The sequence below is a fragment of the Desmodus rotundus genome, chromosome 3 (genome assembly GCF_022682495.2).
Source record: "Desmodus rotundus isolate HL8 chromosome 3, HLdesRot8A.1, whole genome shotgun sequence".
Lineage (NCBI taxonomy): Eukaryota > Metazoa > Chordata > Mammalia > Chiroptera > Phyllostomidae > Desmodus > Desmodus rotundus.
The window spans coordinates 104,965,229-104,985,733 of NC_071389.1; the positions used below are offsets into that span (position 1 = coordinate 104,965,229).

Below are 20,505 nucleotides of genomic sequence, written 5' to 3' on the forward strand. Positions count from 1 at the left end.
TGTGTGAGTAAAATTTCTCCTCTTTCTGCACCCAAGATTGGGGACTTCTGTTAACATTAGGTGGGTGGCAGAAAACTTTTGTTGACAAGAGCCTCTAAGGAAATTTTTTAAATTAGCAAATGCTGAGCATCTTAAATGTCAATCCAAAGATTTTATCATTTGAAATAGACAGAAGCACTAGCATGATGCAAAAGGCTGGCTTCCAACTCCATCGTGAAGCAATTCTGACAACAAACTGTTACACACAATTTCTCTGAGTTGCTCTGCCTTCTGTGATGAATTGGGAGAGGACCAAGAGGTAATAATCGTGTGAAAACAGGCACGTTAATGAGCTGTTACAGAAATGTTAGCAAGCCTCTTATCTGTACATTCTAAACACATGTGATGACAGGGAGAAAAGTGTACAACTGTTACTAAAAACAGAGTTTTAGGACAAGACCAGTTACATTTAAGTTGCACATAAATGCATGTGGAATTGATTTGGCAGAGAAAGCACTGGCCACACATTTAGCATAACCATACATGTAGCCTTAGGTAACACTTGTCAGAAGCACACCCAGGTAAAAGCTGCAGCCAGGTAAAACAGAGCTTAGGGTGGTGTGGTGGGAAGAAAAATGGCCCCCAGAAATGTCCCAGACCTAATCCTCAGAGGCTGTGATTATGTTACTTTACTGGCTAAAGGTATGCAGATGTGATTAAGTTAAAGATTATGAGATTGAAAGATTAACGTGGGTTATTCAGGTTGGTCCAATGTAATCCCAAGGGTTCTAATGAAAGGGAGGCAGGAGGGTCAAAGGTAGAGGAAGGTTTGAAGATGATTTGAAGAAGGAATGCACGTGGCCTCCAGAAGCTGCAAGAAAACTGATTCCCGGTTTAAAGGGAAGGTTGTAGATTTTCCCCTGGAGACTGCAGAAGGAAGGCAGCCCTGCCAACACCTGGACTGTTGGCCTAGTGAAATCTATTTCACACTCGGATTTCTAGAACTATAAGACAATAAATTTATGTTGTGAGAAAACACTAAGTTGTGATCATTGGTTAGAGCAACAATAGGAAACTAATACAGATACCACATGGAAACTCCTGCCCAGATGAAAAGTTTCTCCTTCTGTTGCATATTCTTGCTAACTGGAAGTTGAAACTTTGGGTATATATATTAGAGATAAAAAGTCCCAAAAAGTCTTGAGTGTGTTCAAAGTGTTTCATGATTGTTGCCTAATGTGAAAGGAAAATCTAAATTTTTAACCCTTTGTATCCCTGGAAAAGTCATCAGTTAAGCAATGTCCAGTACACCTCTTTTATGCCAAAGGAACATGCTATTTTATAAACAATTAATTTACACCTTCATTAGAACCAGCAGCCCAAGCTGTATTGCCCAGGATATCTCATTCTCTCGCTCTTTTCTAGGATTTCTTATTGGCAATTTGATTCAATTGTCTTTGATTGGGAACTTTAGGATGTTCTATATCCTGTATTTTTGTTTAATTTTTTTCAATAATAATTTACTAACAGAACACAAGGATTATAAATTACATATGTGGCTCTATCAATAACTTTTTGACGAGGGAAATTTATGAGATTAGGAAAATTAGGATCTTATTTACTCCTCACATCAACCCTAAAAGGTAGAACTGTTATTAAACCCATTTTATTGAAGAAAACATTGAGATGGAGAAAGGTTGAGTCACTTGACCAGCATCATATTAAGATGCAAAGCCAGGACTAAAATCCAGGTATTATTACTCCAGCATTCTCTTACATGATTCAAATTTGACAAGTAAAGGCTTTGTTAAGTTTGAATCTTATAAGTTCCCTTTCAGGTAACATTGCTCATGGAATCTGACCATCAGTTTAAATTACTCAATATTTTCATTGTAATGTTATTTAAATGTTTACGAATATAGGCCTGATTGTATATTTCTTAGTCTGCTGGAGCAGCTGTAACAAAATACCACAGACTGAGTGGCTTGAACAACAGAAATGTATTCCCTCACAGATCTGGAGGCCAGAAGTTCACAGTCAAGGTGTCACCAGAATTGGTTTCATTCTGGGGCCTTTCTCCTTGGCTTTGTAAACAGCCACTTCCTGGCTGTGGCCCCACTTGGCCTTTTCTTCATGCATGCGTGGAGAGTGAAAGAGATCTTTAGAGCCTCTTCCTCTTCTTATAAGGATACCAGTGGGTCCCACCCCTATGACCTTATTGGACTTAAATTACCTCCTTAAAGGCCCTACCTCCAAATGCAGTCACTATAGGAGTTAGGACTTCGACCTATGAATTTGAAGTGGAGACAATTCAGTCCATAACAATTTCTTATGTTATCTCTCTTATACAACTATAAAAGCAAAATTAACTTATAAAGTACATACAAACAACATTCCCAAGCCAATAAAACAATTATATTAATTTAGAGTGAAGGGACGAAGTCCAGTCGGGAGGATGGCGGCGAGATAAGTAGGAGCAGAGTCCACTTCAACACTAGTGAAACACCTAGCTGATCTGAGGAACAGAGTGAACAGCCAATGGTATTCCAGCATATATAAAGATCGGAAACCAAAGATAGAGGACATTGAAAGATCCGACGGTAAGAAGAGTGCTTAAGGACAATAAGTTCCCCGGGACCTGCGCGGGGACCAGGGTGGCTGAAGCCCCGGCTCGGGCGCAGGGTCTGCTGCAGGATTATTGGGAGAGAGCCAGGCTGAGCTGTGTGAGCACCCAGGTGCTTGTTTGGACCAGGGGGGCTCGAATAGGAAGAATTTCTCAAAAAGAAAAAGAAAATAGAGGCACTCAGCGGCTAGTTAGAGAACTCTCCACAGCAGCCTCGGCCTCTGGCACCACTCCCTCCTCAGCCCCTGGACCATGAACGAGGGATGAGAAGCCCCAGCTCTCACCTGAAGCCCGGTTGTGCGCACCCAGATTAGCGGACTGGGGGCCCACACCTGAAACCCAGGCTGGCCGCCCACACCTGACACCTTGGGTGGGTGCTCACCGGGAGCAGAGGCTAGCTGCCCCACGCACAGGCCCAAGGCAGCAGAATGACCGGCTGCAGGACTCAGGCCCCGAGCAGCAGATCAGCTGATCAATGGCCTGGCTGCCTGCAAGGGACCACACCTAAAAGCACCGGTTCTGAAAAACTCCTACCTACCCCTGCCCACAGAGCCCTGCAGGGCCTACTGGCTCTCTAGGAGGAAGGCAGAACACCCAGCAGAGGGGAGCTGCAGGGCTAGAGGAGACTGCATTCCCCGGAAAGACTCGACCCAGTAGGGGGCTGAACTACCCCATAGCAGCATCAAGAGCCCCTAGCATATAAGACAGCAAAGAGCAAGAAGGGGTTGCCCCTAATTGGTGTAACTCAAAGACAGCACAACTGGCCAACTAAAGGCCTAGTGGGGACCAGAAGGACCCTGAGGAACTGGACTGCAGGCTGAACAACAGCGAAGGGTGTGGCTCAGGAAGGGAGAACAGTGAAACCAATCCCTCCCACCACCCCCTCCAGTTCCACAGACAGGAAGACCAGCAGAACTAACCTGACCTGTTTAAAGCCAGCAGAAGACTTTTGTAAATTTATTTTTTTCTTTATCCTTTCCCCCTGAATTCCTTCTTCCTTTCTGTCCTTCTTTCTTTTTTTATTCCTTCTTCCTTCCATCCTGTACCTTTTTTATTCCTTCTTCCTGCATTCTTTTATTTATTCTTCTGTTTTAATTTTTGTCAAAATTCCTTCTTATCTTGCCTCCGATCTTTCTATTCCTTCTTCCTTCCTTCCTTTCCTTTTCTATTCCCTTTTTCCCTCCTTCCCTTCTTTTTTTATCTTCTTCCCCCACCCCCTTTCTCTTTTTCCCACAGGTGAAATAAGAAAACCTGCAGTGCTGAAAAGACCAGAGTTAGACCGTGTTACACCCATAAACGTCAGCTCAAGACCAGTGAGCACAGGAGATTAAGGAGACAGCACCACAGAATCCCACTGGCATTCTACCATAGAAGTTCATACCATAAACCCAGGAAGTCAGAATAGATCAATTTAAGAAGTAGTGGCTAACAAGAACACTCTCACAAACAGTGGGAAGACGAAGAAACAATCCCCAAATGAAAGGAAAGGAGGAAGCCTCAGAAAGAATGCTAACTGAAAAAGAGGCAACTCAACTATCAGATACTGAGTTCAAAACGATGGTTATCAGGAAGCTCACTGAGCTCTCTGAGCTCACAGAGAACTACCAGAAACTACAGGGAAACTACAATGAACTCACTGCAAACTCTATCAACATGAAAAAGGAAATAGAAACTATCAACAAGGGCCAAGAGGAAATAAAAAATACAATTTCTGAATTTAAAAACACAGTAGAAGGAATGAAAAGCAGACTTGATGAAGCAGAGGATCGGATCAGTGAGCTGGAGGACAAAGTAGAAGAAAACACCCAGAAAGAGCAAGAAAAGGAAAAGAGGCTCAGAAAGAATGAAGAGGGATTAAGGGAAATGCAGGACAACATGAAACATAACAACATCCGTATATAGGGATACCAGAAGGAGAAGAAGAAGAGCAAGGGATAGAAAACCTGTCTGAAAGAGTAGTGATAGAAAATTTCCCTAATCTGATGAGAGAAAAAGTCACCCAAATCCAGGAAACACAGAGAGTCCCAAGCAAGAGGAACCCAAAGAGGCCAACTGCAAGACACATCATAATTAAAATGGAAAAATTCCAAGACAAAGAGAGTATCTTAAAGGCAGCAAGGGAGAAACAGGAAGTAACATACAAGGGAGCCCCAATAAGGTTAGCAACTGACTTCTCAATGGAAATGCTCCAAGCCAGAAGAGAATGGCAAAAAAATATTCCAAGTAATGAGAACCAGAGGCCTGCAACCAAGACTACTTTACCCAGCAAGGCTCCCAGTCAAGATAGAAGGCCAAATAAAGAGCTTCCCAGACAAAAGAAGTCTAAAAGAATACACTTCCACCAAACCAGCTCTGCAAGAGATGTTAAAGGGACTGCTTTAAGGAAAGGAAGGAAAACAGAAAGAGAGAGGAAACAGGCAGGAGAAAATGGCAATGAATAACTACCTATCGATCATAACCTTAAACGTAAATGGATTAAATGCTCCAATCAAAAGACATAGAAAGCTGAATGGATAAGAAAGCATGGCCCACACATATGCTGCGTACAGGAGACCCATCTCAGGACAAAAGACTTACACAGACTGAAAGTGAAGGGCTGGAAACAAATTTTCCAAGCAAACGGACAAGAGAAAAAGCAGGCGTAGCAATACTCATATCAGACAAAATAGACTTCCAAAGAAGGGCCATAAAGAGAGACCCAGAAGGTCACTTCATAATACTCAAAGGAAGAATCCACCAAGAAGACATAAACATTGTAAATAAATATGCACCCCAACATAGGAGCACCCAAATACATAAAGAAAATCTTGGAGGACTTCAAGAAAGAATTGACAGCAACACAATTATAGTAGGGGATTTTAACACCCCACTGTCAAAAATGGACAGGTCTTCCAAACAAAATATCAGGAAGGCTATTGTGTCACTGAACAATACCCTAGATGAAATGGACTTAACTGATATATATAGAACTTTTCATCCCAAAGAAGCAAAATACACATTCTTTTCAAGTGTACATGGAACATTTTCAAAGATAGATCACATGATAGGACACAAAGCAAGCCTCAACAAATTCAAGAAAATTGAAATCATATCAAGCATTTTCTCTGACCACAAGGGACTGAAACTAGAAATGAACCCCAAAGGAAAAAACCCAAAACAATCAAAATCATGGAGACTGAATACCATGCTATTAAACAATGAATGGGTCAAGAATGAGATTAGGGAAGAAATCAAAAACTTTCTGGAAACAAATGAAAATGAACTCACAACAACCCACAACCTATGGGACACAGCAAAGGCAGTCCTGAGAGGGAAGTTCATAGCAATGCAGGCCTACATTAAAAAGATAGAAACATTTCAAACAAACAACCTAACCCTACACCTACAAGGACTTGAGGAACAACAACAAAGACAGCCCAGAGCAAGTAGAAGGAAGGAAATAACCAAGCTCAGAGCAGAGTTAAATGACATAGAGACTAAAAGCACAATTCTAAGGATCAATGAATCCAGGAGCTGGTTCTTTGAAAAGATAAACAAAATTGACAAGCCTTTAAGTAGGCTCATGAAGAAGAAAAGAGAGAGGATCCAAATAACACAATTAGAAATGAAAGAGGAGAGATTACAACTGATACCACAGAAATACAAAGAATTGTAAGAAATTACTACAAAGAACTGTATGCCAAGAAATTTGAAAACCTAGGTGAAATGGACAAATTTCTAGAAAAATATAACCTTCCAAAACTGAATGAAGAAGAAGCAGAAAACCTGAACAGACCAATAACAGCAGACGAAATTGAAGCAGTCATCAAAAAACTCCCAACACACAAAAGCCCTGGACCAGATGGTTTCACAGGAGAATTCTGTGAGCATTTATGGAAGAGCTAACCCCTATCCTTCACAGACTATTCGAAAAAATCCAAACTGATGGAAGACTCCCAAACTCTTTTTATGAAGCCAGCATCATCCTAATCCCAAAACCAGATAAAGACACAATGAAGAAAGAAAACTTCAGGCCAATATCGCTGATGAACATAGACGCTAAAATTCTCAACAAAATATTGGCAAACCTCATCCATCAATACATTAAAAAGATCATACACCATGACCAAGTGGGATTCATCCCAGGGATGCAAGGATGGTACAATATTTGCAAATCAATAAACATAATACATCACATGAGCAACAGCAAAGACAAAAATCACACGATCATATCAAGAGATGCGGGAAAAGCATTTCATAAGATGCAGCACCCCTTTCTGATAAAACACTCAGCAAAGTGGGAATAAAGGGAGCATTCCTCAACATAATAAAGGCCATATATGAGAGACCTACAGTCAACATCATACTCAATGGACAAAAACTTAGAGCTTTCCCACTAAGATCAGGAAGAAGACAAGGATGCCTTCTCTCACCACTCCTATTCAACATAGTATTGGAAGTCCTAGCCACAGCAATCAGACAAGAAAAAGAAATAAAAGGCATCCAAAATGGAAAGGAGGAAATGAAACTGTCACTGTTTGCAGATGACATGATAGTGTACATGGAAAATCCCATAGATTCCACCAAAAAACTACTTGACCTTAAATGAATTTGGCAAAACAGCTGGATACAAAGTCAATACTCAGAAATCAAAGGCATTCCTGTATACCAACAACGAAACTGCAGAAACAGAAATCAGGAAAAAAATCCCATTTGATATAGCAACAAGAAAAATAAAGTGCCTAGGAATAAACCTAACCAAGGAGGTAAAAGACCTGTACTCAGAAAACTACACAACACTGAAGGAAGAAGTTATGGAAGACACAAACAAATGGAAGCATGTACCATGCTCATGGATTGGAAGAATTAACATCATCAAAATGTCCATACTACCGAAAGCAATTTATAGATTAAATGAAATCCTTATTAGAGTACCCATGACATATTTCACAGATATAGAACAAACATTTCAGAAATTCATATGGAACCATAAACAACCCTGAATAGCTGCAGCAATTTTGAGAAAGAAGAACAAAGCAGGAGGGATCACAATACCTGATATCAAACTGTATTACAAGGCCACTGTAATCAAAACAGCCTGGTACTGGCATAAATACAGGCACATAGACCAATGGAACAGAACAGAGAGCCCAGAAATAAACTCAAGCCTTTACGGTCAATTAATGTTCGACAAAGGAGGCAGGAGCATAAAATGGAGCAATAACAGCCTCTTCAACAGATGGTGTTGGGAGATCTGGACAGCTACGTGCAAAAAAAAGAAACTCGATCACCAACTTACGCCATACACGAAAATAAACTCAAGATGGATAAAAGACTTAAATATAAGTCATAACACCATAAAAGTCCTCGAGGAAAACATTGGCAGGAAAATCTCAGACATTCCATGCAGCAACATCCTCACAGACATGTCCCTTAAAGCAAGGGACATACAGGAAAGAATAAACAAATGGGACCTCATCAAAATAAAAAGCTTCTGCATGGCTAAAGAAAACAGCGCCAAATTAAAAAAAGAACCAACAGTATGGGAAAACTTATTTGCTAATGATACCTCAGACAAGGGCCTGATCTCTAAAATATATAAAGAACTCACACGACTCCACTCCAGGAAGACAAACAACCCAATTAAAAAATGGGCAAAGGACTTGAACAGACACTTCTCCAAGGAAGACATACAGAGGGCCCAGAGACATATGAAAAGATGCTCAGCATTACTAGCCATCAGAGAGATGCAAATTAAAACCACAATGAGGTACCATCTCACACCAGTCAGAGTGGCCAACGTAAACAAATCAGCAAACAAATGTTGGAGAGGATGCGGAGAAAAGGGAACCCTAGTGCACTGTTGGTGGGAATGCAGACTGGTGAGGCCACTGTGGAACACAGTATGGAATGTCCTCAGAAAACTAAAAATGGAACTGCCCTTTGACCCAGCAATTCTGCTGCTGGGATTATACCCTAAGAACCCTGAAACACCATTCCAAAAGAACCTGTGCACCCCAATGTTCATAGCAGCACAATTTACAATAGCCAAGTACTGGAACCAACCTAAGTGCCCATCAGCAAACGAGTGGATCCAAAAACTATGGTATATTTACACAATGGAATTCTACACAGCAGAGAGAAAGAAGGAGCTTATACCCGCTGCAACAGCATGGATGGAACTAGAGAGCTTTATGTTAAGTGAAATAAGCCAGGCGGTGAGGGACAAATACCATATGATCTCACCTTTAACTGGAACATAATAAATAGAAGAAAAAAGGAAACAAAGTATAACCAGAGACATTGAAGTTAAGAACAATCTAACAATGGCTAGGGGGGAGTGGGGAGGGGACAGTGAGGAGAAGGGATTATAGGAACTACTATAAAGGACACATGGACAAAATCAAGGGGGAAGGTGGAGGTGGGGGAGGGAGGGGGGTTCAGCTGTGGTGGGGAGGAGGGATGGGGAGAAAAGCCACACAACTGTAATTGAATAACAATACAAAATTAAAATTAAAAAGAGTTAAGAGACAACAGTGGAATGAAAGAAAATATTACAAATTATATGTCTGATAAGAAGTTAATAGCCAAAATACACAAAGACATTAAACAACACAGTGGGAAAACAAACAAAAAGACCTGATTAAAAATGGGCACACTACTTGAATAGACATTTCTATAAGTAAGTAAATAAATAAATACATACATACAAAAATAATAATAATAATAATAATAATAATTTAGTGTGATGTATTTTTCTCCCTAAAACTAAATTGCTGGTATTAAGTTTAATAATAGAAAAATAAAACCTCAGGTCTGGTTCTGTTCTGACTCTATCTGCATTCTGACTTCTATAACCCTATTGCCTAAGCTTCTTGTTCACATAAGTATATAGTACAAAATGTTATTAATAACTTCAAGACTTTGATCAAATGTGCTCAGGAGGGAGGAAGACAGAGAGAGGAGAATGAAGGGAGATGGGAAGGAGGGAAGAGAGAGAGAAAGGGAGAAACATAGAAAAAGAGAGTTAGAAGTTGCATTAGATAGGGTTATCATTTTCTTTTCCCTCTTGTCAAAATAACACTTTTAATAAGAAGAAAAGTAAAAGTTCCTCAACCCTCTTACGTGATATAATCAACATAAGCAGCCCAACTCAAAATTGCCTTAATGTCTAACCTTAGAGAAGTCATCCTACTTCTCTTGATTCAATTTAATCTCTTAAAAAATTAATTAGAAGTGTGAAAGTGGCATACTGGTGAGACTGTAAAACTAAGTGTGAAATTGCAAATAACCAAAATAACCAGTGATAGAGAATTCCTTAGATAAATTCTGGTGTAGACATGCAGTGAATACTGTTTGGGGATTTTGTTATAGAATATTTAACGGTGTGTAAGATGTCCATGACATATTAAATGAGGAAGCAAGTCACAAAGGGGTATGAACAATGTGATCCTGGAGCATCCCAGCCACACTGGCTTTTTTCAGTTTCTCAGAGAAACCATGGGCCCTCCACCACAGGGCATTTGCATCTGCTGTTGCTTCTTTATAAAATCCTCTCCTTCTGACCCCTTTACCCAGTTAACTGCTTTTTATTTTTGTATGTATCTCAAATCAAAGCCCAGCTTTCTCTTAGCACTTGTTGAAGTTTATAATTATATATTTTGGGAGAAGTAAGCATAGCAGTTTTCCATCACTGCCCATGCCCCAGATTATAAATTCTACAAGGGCAGAGGATTCTGTTTTTGCTTACCATTGCATCTCCAGAATCTAAAACATAATGGAATACTTAATCAATATATATTGAATGAGCCAAAGTTACCTTTTGCATCTATAAAAAAACATTATTTTAAAACTACCTTACTATACAGCTCTGTTTCTGAACCCATGAATAAAACATATCAATAACTTTTTGACTAGGGAAATTTATGAATTAGGGAAATTGGTCAAACTCATTATGACGATTTTCCAGATTGATAAAACAGATAATTCATTGTAATTAGAGAACCTTGAAGTCTTGAAATTAAGGACTTTTCATAACAGAGTACAGAGGTGGAAATCACACCTCCCGGGAATAGTTAGTAATGCAGGTTCTACACTAAGACAGTAGAACCATATAATAAAGCTCAAGCCATTTATTTCATTACAAATTTAAAGGCCTGAGATACACAGTGAGTCACCCGGGATTGCAGCGAACCAGTAGTAGGGCTTCTTAGTCCTGTGCTTATTCCACTGCAATGTGAAGGACTGGAACAACTCCCAATTCCAGCTGTGAAATCGGTGGAAACTTGGAAGAAGAATATAATAGGAAGGCAAAGTAGTAAAAGGATATTCTAGATTTAGAGCTGTCTGAAAATATCTTGTAGACTGGTATGCAAAAAGCCCAGGTAACAAAAGGCAGTTCTCCTGCTTCAGTTCTCTGCCTAAAGAAGCACTTAAAAAAAAATACTTGTGTCTCCTGACGTGGAATGACCTAGGTAGAACCACTGAATACCCACTGTTAGCACAATGTGTGGCACAATGTATGTGCTCAAACCATATTAGTCAAATGAATGAATGAGTGAACTACATGTTCTTCTTGGTTGAGGAGAAAGGGCACAGGGATTAAACCCTGGAGACAAAGTGTCTGGGTTCAAAAATCCAGCCCTGCCACTTACCAGCTGTGTGACCTTGGGCTGGTTACTTATTCTCCCTGTGCCTCAGTTATCCCAGTGTAAATTATGGAAAACAGTACTCACTTCAAAGAGTTGTTGTGAGGATTTAATAAGCAAATGTGGAAAACATTGTGAATAGTGCCAAACATAGAAAGCATATAGATATGTTGTTATTGTTGCAGTTATCTGTGTGTAAACATTGGAAAAAGCCAAATCCTCAGCAGATAACTTTGTCTTCCACTTAATAGACATGATATGATGCAAACACCCATTTCATGTTAACAAATCTGAGTCTTTTCTGTGCCTACACTCACCCCACATTTGGCAGGGGAGCCTATCAGAGCACATTCAGCCACTGAGCTCTGGATTGTCTGTTCACCAGGCCCACCAAAGCCATCATTCATCACCCTCCATCTCTACCTAACCATTTCCATCACACTTCCTAAGCCTTTCACCTTAAAATGCAAACTCCCTGAAGCCCCACGTTCCCCCTCAAGCTACCTTCCCTTGTCTACCAAATAACTCAGAAAAATAATCAACTACAGACCACCAACGAAGGTTTAGAATTGCTCTCTGCAATTTCAATGCCCATTCTGTCCCCATTTAGCCCCACTCACTGGAAGCAGTCTTGTCAAGGTCACTTCCATGCAGGTGCATTACACGGTCACTTCTCTGTCCTGTCTTAATGGAGCTCTTGGCAACAGGGGGCGGGCTTGATCATTCGCTTTTCGACACACACTCTTTCCTTGGCTTCCTTTACCCATCACTCTCCTGGTGTCTCTCCTACGTCACTGACTGTCCTACTCAAGCTGACTGTTTTGTTAGCTCCCTACATGGTCTCATCCAGTCTCGTGGTTTTCAAACCCTTCAAAATGCTGATGAGCTGCAAAATTCTATCTCTAGCCCTGACTTCTCCACTGAGCTCCAGACTTCCATATCAACTGTTTATTTAACATCACCTGGATGTCTAACAGTAACAGTGATGACACAGGCTTGCTTGCTTGCTTTCCTCAGACATACCTAACTTGTTCCCACCTTAGAGCATCCACTTTTGCTGTTCCCTTTGCCTAGATCACCTGGCATATAAACCTTTGTCTTCCTGACTCTTTTTATTCACTTGGGTCTTCACTCTGTCATCACTTCTCAGAGGCCCTCTCTAACCAATCCATCAAAGGGGACCCCAACCCAGACCCAAGTCCATCACAGGACTTAGCACTCATCATTATTAAGAATCATCCTGTCCATTAATTTGTTGACTGGTTTATTTTATGTTCTTCCTCATTTCACCTACCCCTACTTCCTCCAGGAATTTGAGTGTCTTTGAAGTGAAAACTTCTTCTACAAGACTAAATGCCAGAAACAAAGCTTTCACTTCCTAGATAGGAGGAAAACACACTTTGCAAGTGGCATTTGTAGAATGCTTGGGAGCAATAAAATAACAGCCCCTACTGTGTGCCAGGCATTCAAAGATTCCAGGAATAAGTAGTGAATAGTACTTAGTAGGTGTTTATATTAAACAGTGGCTCAATGACTCTATTCATTTTAATTTACAGAAATTACATCTCTGATTATGAATAGAAGACAATAGGAAATTCTTACAAATGTCTATTATTAGTTGTGAAGAAAAATAGGTAAAAAATTACAAGGGTCTGTATGTAGAAGCACTAAAGATATTCAATAAATCCGGGCGTTCAGAAAGCACTGACATGTGCACACCCGTGCAGAGCGTCATTTGTGTGCCGGTGTGTCCTTGTTTCATATTCTCAGTCTCTGAAGGCAGTGTTTGTGTCTGGCTTCTGACTTACCTGCAAGATGTAAAAAACTCCTGCATAGTCAGACAACTTGCTTTGGCCCAATTACAAGAAATAGCTTAAAAAGCAAAAATAACATTCCAGTTATTCCACATGTAACTCCTTGTTGTTGATATATCCCTAGAATAAAAATAGCTTTTTGAAAGTAAAGTTCCATTAAAAAGGCAAAGGAAATAGGAATAGGACAATATCTTTCCTGAAACATACAGATTCAAAACTCAGTTCTTAAGGTAGGAACTACATGGTGATATTGCCCTATTCCCAAAGAGCATCTTCAACGTCTAATGGTTTTATTAACTTTATCTCTGAAAACCGTGTTTACTGACCGGCCAACTTTTTCCTGAGTTCTCTAATCCCTCTCCACCACACTCTCCGTGCTCCTGTTCTAGGCTGGACTAATGAATACATTTAAGAGCTCAGAACTTGAGGCAAAGACCTTTTATTTGTGGTTAGACTTACATAGTTCCAAAAAGCAAACGAAATTCACAAAACACCTGAAAGTACCCGAGGAGGTTGTCCGGTATCAGGAGAAGGCACTGACTGTAACAGAGGAAGCGCAACATATGTCTTCATGTACAGGGGCTGGTTCGATGCTATCAAATGCACATGCTGTCTTCTGAGTGTCATGAGTAAAGGCAGGCATAGGAAAACCGAAGGGTGTTCTCCACCAGGCTAGGCAGCCAGGCCCTCGAGGAATATTATAACAAATGACATGAAGGTATGATGATGGCGGCAAGGACAATGCTGAAGTCATTAGCAACAGCTTGACAGAACAGCTTGGGCTGTTCTGTACCTAAATCGGGTGCCTCTACCCAGCAGATCAGCTTTTCCTGGTCCATTCCTTGGACAGAACACAAAATCTACTCAGAAAAAAAGAAATGCAATGCATTCATGTAATTGGACAAAGTCAGTCAGGGCTCCAGGGAGTCTACTCCATTGGCCAAAATGGCACAGGGGGAGGTACTTACACTGAGCACACCAAGAGCTTGAAAGATGAATGGATAGGGCCCCGGCATGCCAAAAAGTTAGAAAGATGAATGGACATGAGCCAAGCATGCCGAAAGCTAGAAAGATAATTGGATAGGAAGAAAAGGCCTGCCCTCCCTACGCCTCTAAGAACTGCGGGCATAAGCAGGGAGGGGGAATGGTCTTTGAGACAGGAGGTCCCCATTCTCCAAAGTCTGGAGACCTGAATGAACCTCCTTCCTTTTGCACCAGCGCCTGTCTCATGAGTTTGGCTTTTGTTGTGGCAGGCAGCCACACCTACGTTTTGGTTACATTCAGACGACACTGAAAACATACCTGTACTGGTATTTGCTGATTGGAAAAATGGTAAATACAGTCACACCATTTTGGAAAGGAGTGAAATCTAAAGTTACAAGAAAAATATAGTTACAAAGCTCACACATGGGTACTTTTGGTGGTATGGCTGTAAAACCTGTGCTTGGCTATAAAGCACTACAAGCAAATTTAATGAATAACAATTTTTAATTAGAAAAAGAAAAGAAAGTATTTTGCTATACCAAAATTAGTTTAACCCATATCAAAATACCTTTAGAAAACTGAATTACATAATTAAAACATTAAATGACAGAGTACTTTTTATAAATAATGAATGTTAAATTACTATACAGTAAAGATATGGTTTGAAAATTAAAGCTGATTCAAAATATTATGTTCAAATTTCATTCTTTAAGAAACCAGGAAAATTGCCAAATCACTGTGCTTTCCTTCCAATAGGCCCTCCTGGAAGGGGTGTCCAACCCACGGCCCACGGGCTTCATGCAGCCCAGGATGGCTATGAATGCGGCCCAACATAAAATCGTAAATTTACTTAAAACCTTCATTTTGCTCATCAGTTTTCATTAGTGTTTGTGTATTTAATGTGTGGCCCAAGACAACTCTTCTTCCAGTGTGGCCCAGAGATACCAAAGGGTTGGACACCCCTGCTGGGGGTTCACAGTACTCTAGTAGGGGGATCTATTCTGAGCCAAGAGAGGGTCATTAAGTAATATTCAAAGAAAAGTAAGAGCAAAACATCAGGTACAAATTAATTTAATGCACTTCCTGAGACTTACATAGAGCTCACTGACTTGAATAAAACATGACAACTTTGTTTTTAAATACTTAGTACACAATTTCCTGGCAGCATCCAGTTCACTTTCCTGTTACGATGAGGTAAAAAAAGAGGGCTTCGGGGGAAACAGAACACAGCAGAACTACTAACGATGTGAAAAGCTCCCGCAGAAGACGACTTCTCCTTTTATGAGCCACAAACAGAAAAAGAGATAAAACATAACAGCCCTCAGTATAGACTACAGGGAATTTCATAGCTAGACTCTTTGGATGTTTTATTAATCATCCCTAGCATGGCATTAATCCTACCAGGGGAACAGAAAATGATTTTCATCATCAACAATACAGTTAAAAAGTTCACACTATTGTAATATTCATGTCAATCAACGTTCCTTGTCTCTCCCTCTCCCTCTGTCCCTCTCTATATAGAATGATAGTCACATCTCTCTGGTCTCATGCCCAACTGAAACCTTCATTTAAATGAAGAGAAGGAACAGGAAGGAGACTTCTGGTGCCATTTATTTTCCCATGACAGGGATAAAGCTGCTGTGTCACAGCTTGAAAAACACACAGCAATCGTTGTGTGGTACAATAATGCAGAATGCAAAAGCAAGTATTTTTCCAAGAAAAAAAAAATGTGTCCCCTATGACTCCCTTTCCTCCCCCCTCAAAAAATGCCATATACAGGATTTCCACCAAAAGTCAGGGAGCTTCCAAAGCCACATTGCTCTTGCAAGTAGCATCACGAAAGCACAAAGGACCAAGGCCGCGGTCTCGCCTTCTGTTTCCTGCCCAGACTGTGCTCCCAGGTCCCCAGGCTTTATAACTCCTCTTTAAAGTCTTTTTGTGTCTCTGGCCAGGATTTGTCTTCCTCACTGGGTGCCAACCACGTGACATAAACCTTCACTGGGTCGATGTTCCAGTGTTTGTGGAAGGATATGGGAACCTGGTGAGAAAGGTAGTCCTCGGGATAATCCACAGGCCGGGCCTGCAAGAAGAAAAGAGAATTATGCTCGCTTGTTCCTTGAGAACAATCTTGCCCCAGAATAGCATGTGAATGTATGGAACAATTGCGTTCCTCCAATATTTGTTATCAGTTACTGGAATCTCAAGCAAGAAGGAAAATCTCTTCTATTAAAACAATATGCTCCCTCTCACTGTAGGCTTTTAGCCTTTGCCCCTCCAATTACTTTAATATCCCAAATGCATCACTTTTTGCTTCTATGTTCCACAGTCACACCTCTGGGAGATTCCTCAACCACAGGTAATAAATATAGAATAGGAGGCTTTCCGAGGTAAGTTATTTCAATTTTTATTATGACTTCTGCAAAAAGGCAAAAAAATTATTTCTATTTCCCAGGTCTGTCTAAAGGAACTCTAGCCACACTGCGCTGAGTTGGGGGGGCAGGGCCTTCTCAGGACCCTGTGCCCCTCTGCCTGAGTCCCTCTGGTGTATCATCAGGAATGAGTGTGTCTTTCAGAGGCACAAATGTGGGGCTCAGTGACTCACTCTCCTCCTACCTGAATATCTCTTCTGGCTCCAGAAGTGTGAATGGACATTTTGTGTAGCCCAGAATGGTTTACAAGAGCCTAAGACGTTATTGCATCATCATTTCAAAATTCTCTAAACTTAAGAAATGAAATTAAGCAGAATCATACACAGCCTAGATTAACAAGACTGAGTAAGCAGCCTACAGGGTTTGGAAGGAAACTGACACCAGATCCTATTTTGTTTGCTCTAAACAAAGCATCCACCTTCTCCCAATGCTCATCTCGCTCATAAATTTATACAGCCTATCTGTGTTATACAGTCACTCACTGGGTTATTGATACTAAGAGTCTTGACTTTAATCAAATTAGAAGTGATACATTTTAAGAACAAGTCTTCTCTAGGCTAGTATTGTATTACATTCTGCTTAAATTTTTTATGAATATTTAAACTCGTGAATGGTTCACAGAATACATTCATCAAAATTTTATTTTATCCAGTCCTTGAGACAACCTTGCAAGGTGATCAGATTATCATGATTCATCCCTAATTAATAGATGAGGAAACCAGAGCTCACAGAAGTTGTGACTTCCCTGGGGTGGCATGACTAGCAAATGTTGGAATGGGGGTGAGGGCTGGTGCCCAGTCCCTAGTCTAGTGTCCTAGCAGGATACCTGAGCTGGTCCTCAGCACACAGCCCTGGCACAACCAGTGTACTCTGGCCCCTGGCCTCCCTAGGAGGTAGTGTGTGGTTCCAACAGTAATGAATGTTCCAACAGTAATACCTGTGAGGAAGACTTCAAAGTAAGGTAGGGGGAGAACCTTCACCCTGGCCATTGTATTGTCCTTTAAAAAGTCTAAGCACTCATGGGGTTGAAAACTTAAAAGGAAATTTAAAGGAAAAGACAATGAGACAGAGAACAAAAACATACTGGAGTAAAGTCTAATTGAGTTGGGGACGTCTTGATTATCAGCTAAGGGAGTTCATATACTATGCGATGTTTATTAGCAATGCCCTCCGAGAGTTTGCTGGTGTGGAGGAAACCTGAGGAGATTATACTCCCAATTCAGTTCGCAGATAAACACACAATGGCCCCAAAGGAAGAAAGAGAAGAGTGGAAACAAATCACTGCTTGTTTTTCACATTTAAAAATGAAAGGTTGGCCCTGACTGGTGTGGCTCAGTTGGTTGCGTGTCATCCCGCAAAACAAAAGGATGCTGGTTCAATCCCTGGTCAGGGCACATGCCTGGCTTGTGGGTTCAGTCTCCAGATGGGTGTGTATGAGAGGCAACTGATTCATGATTCTCTCCCTCTCTTTTCCCCTGTCTCTAAAAATAAAATCTTTTTTAAAAAAATTAAAGGTTGAAGATACAAACATGTCAAACAGGAAGGAAATAACTCCGTTAACATCTTTCCCTTTACTTATTTATTTATTTATTGCAAAATCAGAAGTTTTACAGCTATATTTATTTCTCCAAGTTAATAAAATAATTTTACTGATCCACAAATACCTACAGTCTGAAGCCACCCTACCGTCTTCCCCTCTGTCAATGTAGATTCCAGAAGTGATAACTGCATTTCAGGAGCCATGTATTCAAGGGAAGAGCTGGCCTAGCAAGCTCTCAAAGGTGCTAATTATGCCAATAAATGAGGCCACAGAAAATAATAACACAAAACTAGAAAGTAAAGTGCATCCAAAGAGGCATCTGTAACATTGCAAAGTCTATACAGCCTCTAATAATCACATCTCTGTGCCCCAAATGCCTAAAGGAAATCCCAAACAGATGAGGTCACACATGAGGAAGGCCCTAGGAACAGATGTGCAGGAAAAGAGAGACACAACTCAAACTGCACAAGGACATACAAATTGGGCAAAATTAAAACCTGTGTATCTGCAAAGATTAGAGCATACTGAACAGTACAACAAATGGAGGTTAAAACTGTATTTCCTTAGAATACATACATTTTACAGCTATATGCAGGTATGATTTATATACACACAATTCACACAGTTTGAAAATTTTTGGTAAATATCCAGTTAGGCAACCACAAATCCAGTTTTAGAACACTATAATTCCCTGGTAAGCATTTGCAGTCAATTCCTGCCCCCACTGGCAGACCCAGGAAACCTCTGATTCGCTTTTTCTCTATAGTGTTGCCTTTTCTAAAACTTTCTTACAAGTGAAATCATACAGTATAAATACTTTGTGCCTGGCTTCCTTCGCTTAGCATAGTTGCATATATCAGTGGTTCAATACTCTAACTGCTGAGCAATATTGCACTGTGTGGAAATACCACACAAACACCACACATTTCTGATCACACAGCTTTCATGGGTCAGGAATTGGCACAACTTAGCTGGGAGCTCCACTTCACAGTCTCTCAGAGATGCCAGCTAGGCTCTGGGGTCTCATTTGAGGCTCAACTGAGAAAAAAGCCCCTTCCAGGCTCACTCGGTAGTCATGGTAGTATTCAGTTCCTCTAGGGCTGGTGGACTGGGGAGGGCCTTACCTCTTTGCTGTCAGGGCAGCTTGTTTCACCAAACCTTGCAAGCCAAGAAGGCCATAGGGAGTCTGCTACAAAGACAGAAGTCACAACCCTTTGTAACCTAACTACAGAAGAGATGTCACATCATCTTCATCATACTCTACTGACCGACACTAAAGAGGATTATATAAGGGGATTATACAAGGCTGTGAACGCCAGTAGGAGGGGACCATTGAGAGCCATGTCATAAATTGCTTGCCATATGTATGTTTAACTTTTAAGAAACAGCCAGGATGCTTCCAAAGTGACCATCTTTTATATTCCCACTAGCAATAGATGAGAGATAGTTTTCCACATCCTCGTCAACACTTGGTACGATCTTTCTGCTTAGCCATTCTAGGAGACATATGGTGCTGCCTCATAAAGACTTTTGTCTGCACTTCCCTAAAAACTGATAATATTGAGCATCTTTTCATGTGCTTGTTTGCCATTCATATATCTTCTTTAGTGAACTGTCTATTCAAATCTTTTGCCCATTTTAAAGGGAACAATGTCCCTTGCTCAGCTCTCAGTCAGCTTTCAGGCACTTCCCCCGCTTCCCACAAGCAAATTGGGCCCTTCTTGTGCTGATTCCCAGGTGGGTGGGTTTTTGTACATTCTAGGGCCCCATGGGTCTCTCCAACAAATTCTCCTGTGAGGCTGGGAGTTTCTTCTGCTGCCACAATTCCCACAGATTTTTGCAGCCAGAGGTTTTGAGGCTTTATTTCCCCGGGCTGGAACCCTGGGTTGCGTGTGTCTCACTCCCCAGTTGTTCCTCCCGGTTTATCCACACATGAATGTAAGACTGCCCCATCCTCCAGCCGCCACCTGGCCATGCATCCTCTCCAACCCAGCTGCCCTTCTCTGCCCCTCCTAGCGGTCTGAATGAATGTTTCTTCTTTAACTCCTTGGTTGTCAGACTTCCATACAGTTAAATTTTCTGGTGGTTCTGGTTGTTTTCTTTTTAAATTTGTTGTCATCCTTCTTTTGGTTGTGCAAGGACACAAAGTGTATCTACCTACGCCTCCATCTTGGCTGGAGTCCAGAAGTGTATAGCTTTAGTATTGATATTTTGTACTACGATCGATATTGAGTTCATTTTTTGTGTGTGGTTGTGGTAAGGTTCTATATATGTGGATATATATAATTGTCCAGCACCATTTGTTCCATTCCCCACTGGTTGCTTTGGCATCTTTACCATAAATGGGAGGGTTTATTTCTAGAATATCTGTCCTGTTCCATTGTTTACCTGTATACTAATTTCATATCGTCTTGATTATTGTAATGTTATACTAAGTTTTGAAAACCTGTAAGTATAAGTCCTCCCATTTTGATCTCCTTTCTAAAAATTGCTTTGTACTTCCATATTC

The 20,505-nt window shown here is 40.8% G+C and overlaps 1 protein-coding gene across 3 annotated transcripts in view; it reads right to left on the bottom strand.

Annotated features, from left to right (window-relative positions):
* Positions 1–13,466: 13,466 nt before the first annotated feature.
* B3GLCT (beta 3-glucosyltransferase) overlaps positions 13,467–20,505 on the bottom strand; it is a 133,226-nt gene continuing 126,187 nt past the window's right edge. For all 3 annotated transcript variants that reach the window (XM_053920712.1, XM_071220985.1, XM_053920711.1), the window contains one exon: positions 13,467–16,107. In XM_053920712.1, coding sequence (XP_053776687.1) covers positions 15,940–16,107 — 168 coding nt within the window. In that variant the 3' untranslated portion in view covers positions 13,467–15,939. The remainder of the gene's footprint in view (positions 16,108–20,505) is intronic.